General features: G+C 49.1%; 1 protein-coding gene across 2 annotated transcripts in view; it reads left to right on the forward strand.

Moving 5' to 3' along the window:
- Positions 1 to 13010, forward strand: part of LOC106594046 (low density lipoprotein receptor adapter protein 1) — a 131726-nt gene extending 118716 nt beyond the window's left edge. Inside the window, exons 9-10 of one of the 2 annotated variants that reach the window (XM_045721181.1) lie at positions 11670 to 11698; positions 12875 to 13010. In XM_045721181.1, the coding sequence (XP_045577137.1) occupies positions 11670 to 11698; positions 12875 to 12921 (76 nt within the window). In that variant the 3' untranslated portion in view covers positions 12922 to 13010. Of the gene's footprint in view, positions 1 to 11669; positions 11708 to 12874 lie in introns of both variants that reach the window. The other variant, XM_045721182.1, reaches the window with a different exon arrangement.
- The last annotated feature ends 1704 nt before the right edge of the window (positions 13011 to 14714 follow it).

The raw sequence follows: 14714 nt of genomic DNA on the forward strand, positions 1-14714 counted from the left end.
GTCGCCACTGCATAACAACAACCCAGTGCTGAATCCAACATGTCTGAAAGAAACACAATGACAGAAAGTCTGTTTAGATAAAACAAAAGTTGCCACATTGATTATTGCGATCCTAATGAATATAGTTGTTTTTATATGAACAACACATGTGAATAATTGTTCAAATCTAACTGGAGTTTCATGTCAACAACCTCATGTTATTGTTGTATTTTTTTATTATCTTCCAAAGACAACAAAATAATATTACCCCAACAGGGTCACCTGGTAAGACTGACCTGGCAACAGCATAGCCTGAAGGGAGGGGTGGAAGGTGTGGAACCAGAGGAGCCTGGGATGTAGGAATATTGACTACAATCATGATCATTTATGTCTCCATAAAACACCTATATGCTTTAATATTAATTACACGTTTTTTTGTTGTTGCTACACTCACAAAATCCAACGCTCTCAGGAAATCAAACCACACAGACATGTAGCCGTATCCTACCTTTTGTTGTCCAGCTGAGAGTGAATGATGTTGTCCATGACAGAGGTGTTGTTCAGGTCTTTGACCATGTCCTTAGCCCCCCTGGTGCTGGTGAAAATCTCCTCCACCTTTCCAAACTTGATGCACATCTTGGCCAGGAAGGGCTACTTGATGTTGTCATTGAGGCTAGCAAAGGTCACCTTGAGGGGTGCACTTGTAGAACTCATCCAGAGGTCAGCTCTTTCAGGGGAAGGGAACTCATCCAGAGGTCACCTCCTTGAGGGGAAGGGAACTCATCCAGAGGTCACCTCCTTCAGGGGAAGGGAACTCATCCAGAGGTCACCTCCTTGAGGGGAAGGGAACTCATCCAGAGGTCACCTCCTTGAGGGGAAGGGAACTCATCCAGAGGTCACCTCCTTGAGGGGAAGGGAACTCATCCAGAGGTCACCTCCTTGAGGGGAAGGGAACTCATCCAGAGGTCACCTCCTTGCGGGGAAGGGAACTCATCCAGAGGTCACCTCCTTGGGGGGAAGGGAACTCATCCAGAGGTCACCTCCTTGAGGGGAAGGGAACTCATCCAGAGGTCACCTCCTTGAGGGGAAGGGAACTCATCCAGAGGTCACCTCCTTGAGGGGAAGGGAACTCATCCAGAGGTCACCTCCTTGAGGGGAAGGGAACTCATCCAGAGGTCACCTCCTTGAGGGGAAGGGAACTCATCCAGAGGTCACCTCCTTGAGGGGAAGGGAACTCATCCAGAGGTCACCTCCTTGAGGGGAAGGGAACTCATCCAGAGGAGGGGTTTATGAATGAAGCACACACAGACAGCATACACTAGGCTTCTCATTGTCATAATGACCTCAACACAGTCACCTTGAGAAACAATACCAACAGATACATTGCCTGTTCCCATATCTGTTTGTGCCATCTTGCCAACTCCTTTGATAATTGTCAAACATGTTTGGCATAGCAATGAGTATAGTAGTTGGCAAGACAACAGATCTGGGACCAGGCTGGCAGATACACATTATATGCTTTAAATCTCATAGACAACACATCTCTACAATAACGACTACATTCAAAATCCAAACCGGTTACCTCTGAGCTGTAAGCTGATGGCATACTGCTTGGAGCGTCCGGAGCTCATCATTGGCTGGCTACATACTGCTTGGAGCCCCCGGAGCTCATCATTGGCTGGCTTCATACTGCTCGGAGCCCCCTGAGCTCATCATTGGCTGGCTCTGGTAGTCACGCTTTACACACCCGAAAATATCACATTAGGTTGATGCACAATAATCAGGAGTGTACAATCCCAGAAATCCTTGTGTAAGTGCGTAGTCAGGAGTGTATGATGCCAGGAATACTTTATAGGAGACAGACAGCATGAGGGGTTGTTAAGGTTAGTGGGGCAGCAGATCATGTCTTTTTATAGGAGACATAAGTCTCTCACAAAACAGCAGATCAGAAGAACTGCAAGAGGCGCTGTCAGAAGAACTGCAAGAGGCGCTGTCGGAAGAACTGCAAGAGGCGCTGTCGGAAGAACTGCAAGAGGCGTTGTCAGAAGAACTGCTAGAGGTGCCGTCAGAAGAACTGCTAGAGGCGCCGTCAGAAGAACTGCAAGAGGCGCTGTCAGAAGAACTGCTAGAGGCGCCGTCAGAAGAACTGCTAGAGGCGCCGTCAGAAGAACTGCTAGAGGCGCCGTCAGAAGAACTGCTAGAGGCGCCGTCAGAAGAACTGCAAGCGGCGCCGTCAGAAGAACTGCAAGAGGCGCCGTCAGAAGAACTGCAAGAGGCGCCGTCAGAAGAACTGCAAGAGGCACCGTCAGAAGAACTGCAAGAGGCGCCGTCAGAAGAACTGCCGTCAGAAGAACCGCTAGAGACGCCGTCAGAAGAACCGCAAGAGGGGCTTTTGAAGACTACAATCAATCACAATGCCTCGTGGGTAATGGAGGCAGGGACGGTTTCTTTCTTTCTGCTTGTTTGTTTTCCTTTTATTTTGGGCCCCCGGATTGATCCAACCTGGCCAGAACCGTTTGTAGAACGATTCCCGAGATGATAGTATAGAAATAGAATCTATAGAACCTGACTTGAATTTCTATGATTACAATATAGATGGGAGTTTGTGTCCAATCTCTATAGTCACACTGAGGTTGGGTTGTGGTGTGTGTGTGTGTGTGTGTTATTATATCATTAATGGATTATGTTTTAAATGCTCATTCAAGTGCGGTAAATGGGTACATTTTCATGTTTAAAAAAAGAACAATTGTTCAAAAACAAGCTGTTTACTACTCTGCCCCTCAGTGACTGCCAGCACCGCTTCCGTGAGCACATAGGCCGTGGGAACATTGCTTCGATTGTTTTGCCAGCTATTTGCTATGAGGGGGAAATACCTCAATGCAATCGCAAGATTTCATAGCATGAATTATAACAGCACAAAGTAAATGGATATGCGTCCGTTCAGTCAGAACTTCTAGGTCTGCTGTAGTCTCCATCCCAATGAGTCTCTCGTGCCAGATGGCTTACTTCTTTCTCCATGAGAGTAGATCTGCTCTATCAAATACAGAAGGCGCTAATACAAAAAACTAATTGTAATTCATTTGTAAATAAATAAATCAGAACAGTCAAGGGAGCCTGGGACCTGATAAACCAGACATCTACATCCAACAGGAGTGGAAGGACAGAGCGATACACTAACTAGAACCTTCTCGGATCTGGTAGGACAAAAAAAAAAACATGACCAATGTTATTGTTTATAAGGTTCTACAGTAGGTGACAGGGCGTCATGTTTGGACTAAAACAGAATAAAACCGGGTGTATCAGAACCCATGTTGAAAGGAATTAGCCAGTTACAGAAACATTTAGAAAACTTTTTTCTGTTGTAAAATTAACCAGTTAGCTATCTACCTTTTGAACAACACATCCGCCACGCTGATCCTCAACACCGGGACACCTCAGGGGTGCGTGCTTAGTCCCCTCCTGTACTCCCTGTTCACTCATGACTTCACGGAAAAGGCACGACTCCAACACCATCATTAAGTTTGCTGATGACACAACAGTGGTAGCCCTGATCACCGACAATGATGAGACAGCCTAAGTCAGAGACCTGACCGTGTGGTGCAAGGTCAACAACCTCTCCCTCAACGTGATAAAGACTAAGGAGATGATTGTGGACTACAGGAAAAGGAGGACCGAGCACACCCCCATTCTCATCGACGGGGCTGTAGTGGAGCAGGTTGAGAGCTTCAAGTTCCGTGGCGTCCACATCACCAACAAACTAACACGGTCCAAGCACACCAAGACAGTCGTGAAGAGGGCACGACAAAACCTATTCCCCCTCAGGAGACTGAAAAGATTTGGCATGGGTCCTCAGATCCTCAAAAGATTTTACAGCTGCACCATCGAGAGCGTCCGGACTGGTTGCATCACTGCCTGGTATGGCAATTGCTCGGCCTCCGACCGCAAGGCACTACAGAGGGTAGTGCGTACAGCCCAGTACATCACCAGGGCCAAGCTTCCTGCCATCCAGGACCTCTATACCAGGCGGTGTCAGAGGAAGGCCGTAGAAATTGTCAAAGACTCCAGCCACCCTAGTCATAGACTGTTCTCTCTGCTACCACACGACAAGCGGTACCGGAGCGCCAAGTCGAGGTCCAAAAGGATTCTAAACAGCTTCTACCCCCAAGCCATAAGACTCCTGAACAGCTAATCAAATGGCTACCCAGACTATTTGCATTGCCCCCCCCCCCTTTCTTCACTGCTGCTACTCTCTGTTATTATCTATGCATAGTCACTTTAATAACTCTACCTACATGTACATATTACCTCAATTACCTCAACACTGGTGCCCCCGCACGTTAACTCTGTACCGGTACCCCTCTGTATATAGCCTCCACATTGACTCTGTACCGTAATACCCTGTATATAGCCTCCACATTGACTCTGTACCGGTACACCCTGTATATAGCCTCCACATTGACTCTGTACCGGTACCCCCCTGTATATAGCCTCCACATTGACTCTGTACCGGTACCCCCCTGTATATAGCCTCCACATTGACTCTGTACCGGTACCCCCTGTATATAGCCTCCACATTGACTCTGTACCGGTACCCCCTGTATATAGTCTCCACATTGACTCTGTACCGTTTCCCCCTGTATATAGCCTCCACATTGACTCTGTACCGTTTCCCCCTGTATATAGCCCCGCTATTGTTATTTACTGCTGCTCTTTAATTATTTCTTATTCTTAATAAATCTGTAACCTAATAAAATGTGTAAAAAGTAAAGGGGTCTGAGTACTTACCGAAGGCACTGTATTTCTGTCTCGTTGCTTTGTTAACTCCAACCACCTCGTGCCCCAGGTATTCAGCCAATCAGCGACCGCTGCTGTGTGGTTATACAATGGCTAGCTACCCAGGGTTGTATGTGGGCAACGGGACATGAAAGCTGATTTCCAGATACATCACTGTAGATTGTGTATTGTCAGTGTGAAATAAAATGCCATGTTATACACTATCCAAAAACATTATCCAAAGTGTATTTTAGATATACTGTATATTCCCCAGGCATTGGATTGGCTTAACGTTTTTTAAACATGACTCATTAAAAACGTCCGTTTTGACAGAGTTGAAAACGTTGGCCAGGCTTCTTAATGCATTATGGAAGTGTGAATAATTTAACCTGATCTAAAATGTGATGCTTTTAGATTTCAGCTGGCTTGTTCCTTTTTAAAATATACCCTAATTTGAGCCCATGAAGTTGCAGGGCTGGAGCAAGACTTTGTGGATTATTTATTGCTACTGGGTAAAAGTGGACACTGCATTTATCTGTCTCCTTTAACACTAAGCTTAAGTAGCCTATTCACAGACTGAGGACATCTATGTGTGTGTACAAGGCAATTACATTTCTTCATACTTAGAATAACCTGCCATGTCTGCATGCAATGCGGAGTCTTTTGAACTCTCTCCTTATAAAGGAGCTGTTTCAATGATGAAAACGTTGCTGGTCTGACCCTGCCGTTGGGCTGTAAAGCTATCTAGCCCTGACCAGTAGCGTTGCGTGGGTAAAATCACCGGGGAAGCCAAGTCCCGCCCCCCCCCCGCCAAAATGTCAAAGTACAACCTATGTGTTGTGATAATTGTGTTATTTGCTCTATAACCTGTTAGTTCATATGGTTTTGATTTGTGTGTGTGTGTGTGTGTGTGTGTGTGTTTTAACATATTGAACTTCCTTCCTCTCAGGCCAGGGGCGTAACGTATTTATTTATGTTTGCCTCAAAATCACTATTATAATCATTGGCCGTTGCAGAGAATTAAGTAAAACCACAAGTCCAAGCTAATTTAGGAAAGGGACAATTTTAGCTAGCTAGCCACCGGAGGACAACGACACAACGAGATACAACAATTCCATTTTTTTTTCTGTCAATGACGTTTTGCTTTTGATGTGATTGGTGTGAAGCCAAATCCAAACTGGCTTCCCTTGACACTTTCTTTTTTTGTTTGTGCCAGGACCTATCATAGTTGTGCTCGCTCAGTTTAGCTCAGCACTGATTGGCTATTATTTTATACTTTTTTTCATCAAGGGAAGCCAAATACTTCCTGGCTTCCCCTGCATTCAATACTACGACGGCAACAATGTCATACTCTTTTCGACCAGACAACATCAGATAGATGGGCTACATATACAGAGACAGAGGGGCACTGTTTCGCTCGCATGGATGCTTTCTCCGTTGAGATAAATTCAACCTCTTGCGAAATCAAAGGAAAATTATGACACACAAAATATACATTATTTAATGTATTTTTTGGTGGGTTTTTTTTGGTGGGTTTTTTGGGGAAGCCTGGCTTCCCTTGGCGTTCATGAATACATGCCACTGGCCCTGACCCTGCCGTTGGGCATAAAACCAACTAGCCCTGACCCTGCTAACTAACCTTAAAACTAACTAGCCCTGACCCTGCCGTTGGGCATAAAACCAACTAGCCCTGACCCTGCCGTTGGGCATAAAACCAACTAGCCCTGACCCTGCCGTTGGGCATAAAACCAACTAGCCCTGACCCTGCTAACTAGCCTTAAAGCTAACTAGCCCTGACCCTGCCGTTGGGCATAAAACCAACTAGCCCTGACCCTGCTAACTAACCTTAAAACTAACTAGTCCTGACCCTGCTAACTAACCTTAAAACTAACTAGCCCTGACCCTGCTAACTAGCCTTAAAGCTAACTAGTCCTGACCCTGCTAACTAGCCTTAAAGCTAACTAGTCCTGACCCTGCTAACTAGCCTTTAAGCTAACTAGTCCTGACCCTGCTAACTAGCCTTAAAGCTAACTAGCCCTGACCCTGCTAACTAGCCTTTAAGCTAACTAGTCCTGACCCTGCTAACTAGCCTTAAAGCTAACTTGTCCTGACCCTGCTAACTAGCCTTAAAACTAACTAGCCCTGACCCTGCTAACTAGCCTTAAAGCTAACTAGTCCTGACCCTGCTAACTAGCCTTAAAGCTAACTAGTCCTGACCCTGCTAACTAGCCTTAAAGCTAACTAGTCCTGACCCTGCTAACTAGCCTTAAAGCTAACTTGCCCTGACCCTGCGAAACTATCCTTTAAACTATTGATTTATTTATTTGCACCGAAGAAAACAAGTGATAGACAACAATACAGATACAAATTAATATACAAATTAAAACAACAAAAATATGGTGTGCAGGTGTGGTTGGAAGCCCAAGGGCTTATATGAATACAACACCACAAAAATACTATATACAATATACAAGTACAAAAATAAAAAGCTTTGTTAAAACAGAAAACAAAACCTACTAATTATACATGTATAAGTTAATTGTTGAGTAATCATGAGAAAAAAACCTATTTGTTTTGTTTTAATGTGTGTGTGCATGTGAGTGTGTGAGAGTTAGCCTATATGGAGGAGATTATGAAGGAGATTACTGAGTAGTTTGGTTCATCAGGCTGACCCCCCAGTCTTCATGGAGGAGATTACTGAGTAGTTTGGTTCATCAGGCTGACCCCCAGTCTTCATGGAGGAGATTACTGAGTAGTTTGGTTCATCAGGCTGACCCCCAGTCTTCATGGAGGAGATTACTGAGTAGTTTGGTTCATCAGGCTGACCCCCAGTCTTCATGGAGGAGATTACTGAGTAGTTTGGTTCATCAGGCTGACCCCCAGTCTTCATGGAGGAGATTACTGAGTAGTTTGGTTCATCAGGCTGACCCCCAGTCTTCATGGAGGAGATTACTGAGTAGTTTGGTTCATCAGGCTGACCTCCAGTCTTCATGGAGGAGATTACTGAGTAGTTTGGTTCATCAGGCTGACCCCCAGTCTTCATGGAGGAGATTACTGAGTAGTTTGGTTCATCAGGCTGACCCCCCGTCTTCATGGAGGAGATTACTGAGTAGTTTGGTTCATCAGGCTGACCTCCAGTCTTCATGGAGGAGATTACTGAGTAGTTTGGTTCATCAGGCTGACCCCCAGTCTTCATGGAGGAGATTACTGAGTAGTTTGGTTCATCAGGCTGACCCCCAGTCTTCATGGAGGAGATTACTGAGTAGTTTGGTTCATCAGGCTGACCCCCAGTCTTCATGGAGGAGATTACTGAGTAGTTTGGTTCATCAGGCTGACCCCCAGTCTTCATGGAGGAGATTACTGAGTAGTTTGGTTCATCAGGCTGACCCCCAGTCTTCATGGAGGAGATTACTGAGTAGTTTGGTTCATCAGGCTGACCCCCAGTCTTCATGGAGGAGATTACTGAGTAGTTTGGTTCATCAGGCTGACCCCCCAGTCTTCATGGAGGAGATTACTGAGTAGTTTGGTTCATCAGGCTGACCCCCAGTCTTCATGGAGGAGATTACTGAGTAGTTTGGTTCATCAGGCTGACCCCCAGTCTTCATGGAGGAGATTACTGAGTAGTTTGGTTCATCAGGCTGACCCCCAGTCTTCATGGAGGAGATTACTGAGTAGTTTGGTTCATCAGGCTGACCTCCAGTCTTCATGGAGGAGATTACTGAGTAGTTTGGTTCATCAGGCTGACCCCCAGTCTTCATGGAGGAGATTACTGAGTAGTTTGGTTCATCAGGCTGACCCCCAGTCTTCATGGAGGAGATTACTGAGTAGTTTGGTTCATCAGGCTGACCCCCAGTCTTCATGGAGGAGATTATTGAGTAGTTTGGTTCATCAGGCTGACCCCCAGTCTTCATGGAGGAGATTACTGAGTAGTTTGGTTCATCAGGCTGACCCCCAGTCTTCATGGAGGAGATTACTGAGTAGTTTGGTTCATCAGGCTGACCCCCAGTCTTCGTGGAGGAGATTACTGAGTAGTTTGGTTCATCAGGCTGACCCCCAGTCTTCATGGAGGAGATTACTGAGTAGTTTGGTTCATCAGGCTGACCCCCAGTCTTCATGGAGGAGATTACTGAGTAGTTTGGTTCATCAGGCTGACCCCCAGTCTTCATGGAGGAGATTACTGAGTAGTTTGGTTCATCAGGCTGACCCCCAGTCTTCATGGAGGAGATTACTGAGTAGTTTGGTTCATCAGGCTGACCCCCAGTCTTCATGGAGGAGATTACTGAGTAGTTTGGTTCATCAGGCTGACCCCCAGTCTTCATGGAGGAGATTACTGAGTAGTTTGGTTCATCAGGCTGACCCCCAGTCTTCATGGAGGAGATTACTGAGTAGTTTGGTTCATCAGGCTGACCCCCAGTCTTCATGGAGGAGATTACTGAGTAGTTTGGTTCATCAGGCTGACCCCCCAGTCTTCATGGAGGAGATTACTGAGTAGTTTGGTTCATCAGGCTGACCCCCAGTCTTCATGGAGGAGATTACTGAGTAGTTTGGTTCATCAGGCTGACCCCCAGTCTTCATGGAGGAGATTACTGAGTAGTTTGGTTCATCAGGCTGACCCCCAGTCTTCATGGAGGAGATTACTGAGTAGTTTGGTTCATCTGGCTGACCTCCAGTCTTCATGGAGGAGATTACTGAGTAGTTTGGTTCATCAGGCTGACCCCCAGTCTTCATGGAGGAGATTACTGAGTAGTTTGGTTCATCAGGCTGACCCCCAGTCTTCATGGAGGAGATTACTGAGTAGTTTGGTTCATCAGGCTGACCCCCAGTCTTCATGGAGGAGATTACTGAGTAGTTTGGTTCATCAGGCTGACCCCCAGTCTTCATGGAGGAGATTACTGAGTAGTTTGGTTCATCAGGCTGACCCCCAGTCTTCATGGAGGAGATTACTGAGTAGTTTGGTTCATCAGGCTGACCCCCAGTCTTCATGGAGGAGATTACTGAGTAGTTTGGTTCATCAGGCTGACCCCCAGTCTTCATGGAGGAGATTACTGAGTAGTTTGGTTCATCAGGCTGACCCCCCAGTCTTCATGGAGGAGATTACTGAGTAGTTTGGTTCATCAGGCTGACCCCCAGTCTTCATGGAGGAGATTACTAAGTAGTTTGGTTCATCAGGCTGACCCCCAGTCTTCATGGAGGAGATTACTGAGTAGTTTGGTTCATCAGGCTGATCTCCAGTCTTCATGGAGGAGATTACTGAGTAGTTTGGTTCATCAGGCTGACCCCCCAGTCTTCATGGAGGAGATTACTGAGTAGTTTGGTTCATCAGGCTGACCCCCAGTCTTCATGGAGGAGATTACTGAGTAGTTTGGTTCATCAGGCTGACCCCCAGTCTTCATGGAGGAGATTACTGAGTAGTTTGGTTCATCAGGCTGACCCCCAGTCTTCATGGAGGAGATTACTGAGTAGTTTGGTTCATCAGGCTGACCCCCAGTCTTCATGGAGGAGATTACTGAGTAGTTTGGTTCATCAGGCTGACCCCCAGTCTTCATGGAGGAGATTACTGAGTAGTTTGGTTCATCAGGCTGACCCCCAGTCTTCATGGAGGAGATTACTGAGTAGTTTGGTTCATCAGGCTGACCCCCAGTCTTCATGGAGGAGATTACTGAGTAGTTTGGTTCATCAGGCTGACCCCCAGTCTTCATGGAGGAGATTACTGAGTAGTTTGGTTCATCAGGCTGACCCCCAGTCTTCATGGAGGAGATTACTGAGTAGTTTGGTTCATCAGGCTGACCCCCAGTCTTCATGGAGGAGATTACTGAGTAGTTTGGTTCATCAGGCTGACCCCCAGTCTTCATGGAGGAGATTACTGAGTAGTTTGGTTCATCAGGCTAACCCCCAGTCTTCATGGAGGAGATTACTGAGTAGTTTGGTTCATCAGGCTGACCTCCAGTCTTCATGGAGGAGATTACTGAGTAGTTTGGTTCATCAGGCTGACCCCCAGTCTTCATGGAGGAGATTACTGAGTAGTTTGGTTCATCAGGCTGACCCCCAGTCTTCATGGAGGAGATTACTGAGTAGTTTGGTTCATCAGGCTGACCCCCAGTCTTCATGGAGGAGATTACTGAGTAGTTTGGTTCATCAGGCTGACCCCCAGTCTTCGTGGAGGAGATTACTGAGTAGTTTGGTTCATCAGGCTGACCCCCAGTCTTCATGGAGGAGATTACTGAGTAGTTTGGTTCATCAGGCTGACCCCCAGTCTTCATGGAGGAGATTACTGAGTAGTTTGGTTCATCAGGCTGACCCCCAGTCTTCATGGAGGAGATTACTGAGTAGTTTGGTTCATCAGGCTGACCCCCAGTCTTCATGGAGGAGATTACTGAGTAGTTTGGTTCATCTGGCTGACCCCCAGTCTTCATGGAGGAGATTACTGAGTAGTTTGGTTCATCAGGCTGACCCCCAGTCTTCATGGAGGAGATTACTGAGTAGTTTGGTTCATCAGGCTGACCCCCCAGTCTTCATGGAGGAGATTACTGAGTAGTTTGGTTCATCAGGCTGACATCCAGTCTTCATGGAGGAGATTACTGAGTAGTTTGGTTCATCAGGCTGACCCCCAGTCTTCTCTTTAAGTTATTGAGGGAGTATGGGACCAAAGGTGCAGATGGAGCCAGGTAATTAGAGGTGGCTAGTCTTGCAAATGTATTTTGTATGATGAGTAATTTGTGTAGGTAGGAGGCAACTAACTAGCCCTGTCCATGCTAACTAGCCTTCTAACTAACTTGCCCTGAATACAATAGATACGCAATTTGTTGGCGCGGCTGCGTGTGTGTGTGTGTGTGTGTGTGTGTGTGTGTGTGTGTGTGTGTGTGTGTGAGATGGTTTCATTTATAAGGTGTGTTTTGTCTCTTCAACCCGGCATGCAGCAACATGGAGGTAGAAGAGATGGACACTGGTAAGTGAGGTGAGCTCATTAGAATGTTTATTATACAATTATATATATTCTATTATACATCAACATGTTTGTATGTACTGTAGTATTTTGATTTTGTCTGTCTGTCTGTCTGTCTGTCTGTCTGTCTGTCTGTCTGTGTGCCTGTCTGTGTGTGCCTGTCTGTGTGTGCCTGTCTGTCTGTCTCTGTGGGTCTGTGTCTGTCTGTCTGTCTGTCTTTGTGGGTCTGTGTCTGTCTGTCTGTCTTTGTGGGTCTGTGTCTGTCTGTCTGTCTTTGTGGGTCTGTCTGTGTGTGTGTGTGTGTGTGTGTGTATCAGTTGGACTCAAACTATTGTGATTCCCTATCTGTCTCTGTCTGTCCTGACAGGCAGTGAACCTCTACAGACAGCACTCTCTACCTTTGTCTCTTTTCATCTCCACTCCTCTTCTCCCTTCCTCCTCTCCTGTCCTCTCCCCTCCTTTCCCCTCCTCTCCCCTCTCCTCCCCTCTCCTTTCCCCTCCTCCTCCCTCCCCTCTCCTTTCCCCTCCTCCCCTCTCCTCTCCTTTCCTCTCCCCTCCCCTCCCCTCTCCTTTCCCCTCCTTTGCCCTCCCCTCTCCTTTCCCCTCCCCTCACCTCCCCTCCCCCTCTCCTCTCCTTTCCTTTCCCTCCCCCTCACCTCTCCTCCCCTCTCCTCCTTTCCCCTCTCCTCCCCTCTCCTTTCCCCTCCCCCTCACCTCTCCTCCCCTCTCCTCCTTTCCCCTCTCCTTTCCCTTCCCCTCACCTCTCCTCCCCTCTCCTTTCCCCTCCCCTCTCCTCCTCTCTCTCTCCTCTCCACTCCTTCTCCTCTACTCTTCCTATCCCCTTCCTTGCCACTTCTCCTCCTCTCCCCTGTTCTCCCCTTTTGTCATTGTCATTCCATCGCTCAAATGCACTCTCCTTTATTTTCACATTTATTCTCTCCTTCTTTCAACATCTTTGTTCCCTGTAACCTTTTTTGCCAGTGTATCATGCATATTCCGGCTTACTCGTATGAACCCCCACCTCGCTTTTTCCGTTCCCTTTCTATCCCTTCTCTCTCTCTAACTCTCTCTCTGTCTTTCTCTTTCTCTCTATCTCTCACCCATCTCTCTCTCACCCCTCTCTCCCTCCCTCCCTCTCTCTCCTCCTCTCTCTCTCTCTCTCTCCCTTCCCCCTCCCAGCCTGGCAGAGGCAAGGTCCGGACAGCAGTCTAAGGATGCAGCTCTGAACCCCTTAGAGGAAGACACCACCACCCCCCCTAGAGGAAGACACCACCACCCCCCCTAGAGGAAGACACCACCCCCCCCTAGAGGAAGACACCACCACCCCCCTAGAGGAAGACACCACCACCCCCCCTAGAGGAAGACACCACCCCCCTAGAGGAAGACACCACCACCCCCCCTAGAGGAAGACACCACCACCACCCCCCCTAGAGGAAGACACCACCACCCCCCCTAGAGGAAGACACCACCACCCCCCCTAGAGGAAGACACCACCACCCCCCCTAGAGGAAGACACCACCACCCCCCTAGAGGAAGACACCACCACCCCCCCTAGAGGAAGACACCACCACCCCCCCTAGAGGAAGACACCACCCCCCCCTAGAGGAAGACACCACCACCCCCCCCTAGAGGAAGACACCACCACCCCCCCTAGAGGAAGACACCACCACCCCCCCTAGAGGAAGACACCACCACCCCCCCCTAGAGGAAGACACCACCACCCCCCCTAGAGGAAGACACCACCACCCCCCCCTAGAGGAAGACACCACCACCCCCCCCCTAGAGGAAGACACCACCACCACCCCCCTAGAGGAAGACACCACCACCACCCCCCCTAGAGGAAGACACCACCACCCCCCCCTAGAGGAAGACACCACCCCCCTGGAAGACACCACCCCCCCTAGAGGAAGACACCACCACCCCCCTAGAGGAAGACACCACCACCACCCCCCTAGAGGAAGACACCACCACCACCCCCCCTAGAGGAAGACACCACCACCCCCCTAGAGGAAGACACCACCACCACCCCCCTAGAGGAAGACACCACCACCCCCCCTAGAGGAAGACACCACCACCACCCCCCTAGAGGAAGACACCACCACCCCCCCTAGAGGAAGACACCACCACCCCCTAGAGGAAGACACCACCCCCCCCCTAGAGGAAGACACCACCACCACCCCCCTAGAGGAAGACACCACCACCACCCCCCCTAGAGGAAGACACCACCCCCCCCTAGAGGAAGACACCACCACCCCCCCTAGAGGAAGACACCACCACCCCCCCCTAGAGGAAGACACCACCACCCCCCCTAGAGGAAGACACCACCACCCCCCCTAGAGGAAGACACCACCACCCCCCCTAGAGGAAGACACCACCACCCCCCCCTAGAGGAAGACACCACCACCCCCCCTAGAGGAAGACACCACCACCCCCCCCCTAGAGGAAGACACCACCACCCCCCCTAGAGGAAGACACCACCACCACCCCCTAGAGGAAGACACCACCACCCCCCTAGAGGAAGACACCACCACCCCCCCCTAGAGGAAGACACCACCACCCCCCCCTAGAGGAAGACACCACCACCCCCCTAGAGGAAGACACCACCACCCCCCCTAGAGGAAGACACCACCACCCCCCCCTAGAGGAAGACACCACCACCCCCCCTAGAGGAAGACACCACCACCCCCCTAGAGGAAGACACCACCACCCCCCCTAGAGGAAGACACCACCACCCCCCCCTAGAGGAAGACACCACCACCCCCCTAGAGGAAGACACCACCCCCCAGAGGAGACCACCCCCCCTAGAGGAAGACACCACCCCCCCTAGAGGAAGACACCACCACCCCCCCCTAGAGGAAGACACCACCACCCCCCCTAGAGGAAGACACCACCACCCCCCCCTAGAGGAAGACACCCCCACCACCCCCCTAGAGGAAGACACCACCACCCCCCTAGAGGAAGACACCACCACCCCCCTGAGGAAGCCACACCCCCAGAGGAAGACACCACCACCCCCCCC

This window comes from Salmo salar, chromosome ssa06 (genome assembly GCF_905237065.1).
Source record: "Salmo salar chromosome ssa06, Ssal_v3.1, whole genome shotgun sequence".
NCBI classification, from domain to species: Eukaryota; Metazoa; Chordata; class Actinopteri; order Salmoniformes; family Salmonidae; genus Salmo; species Salmo salar.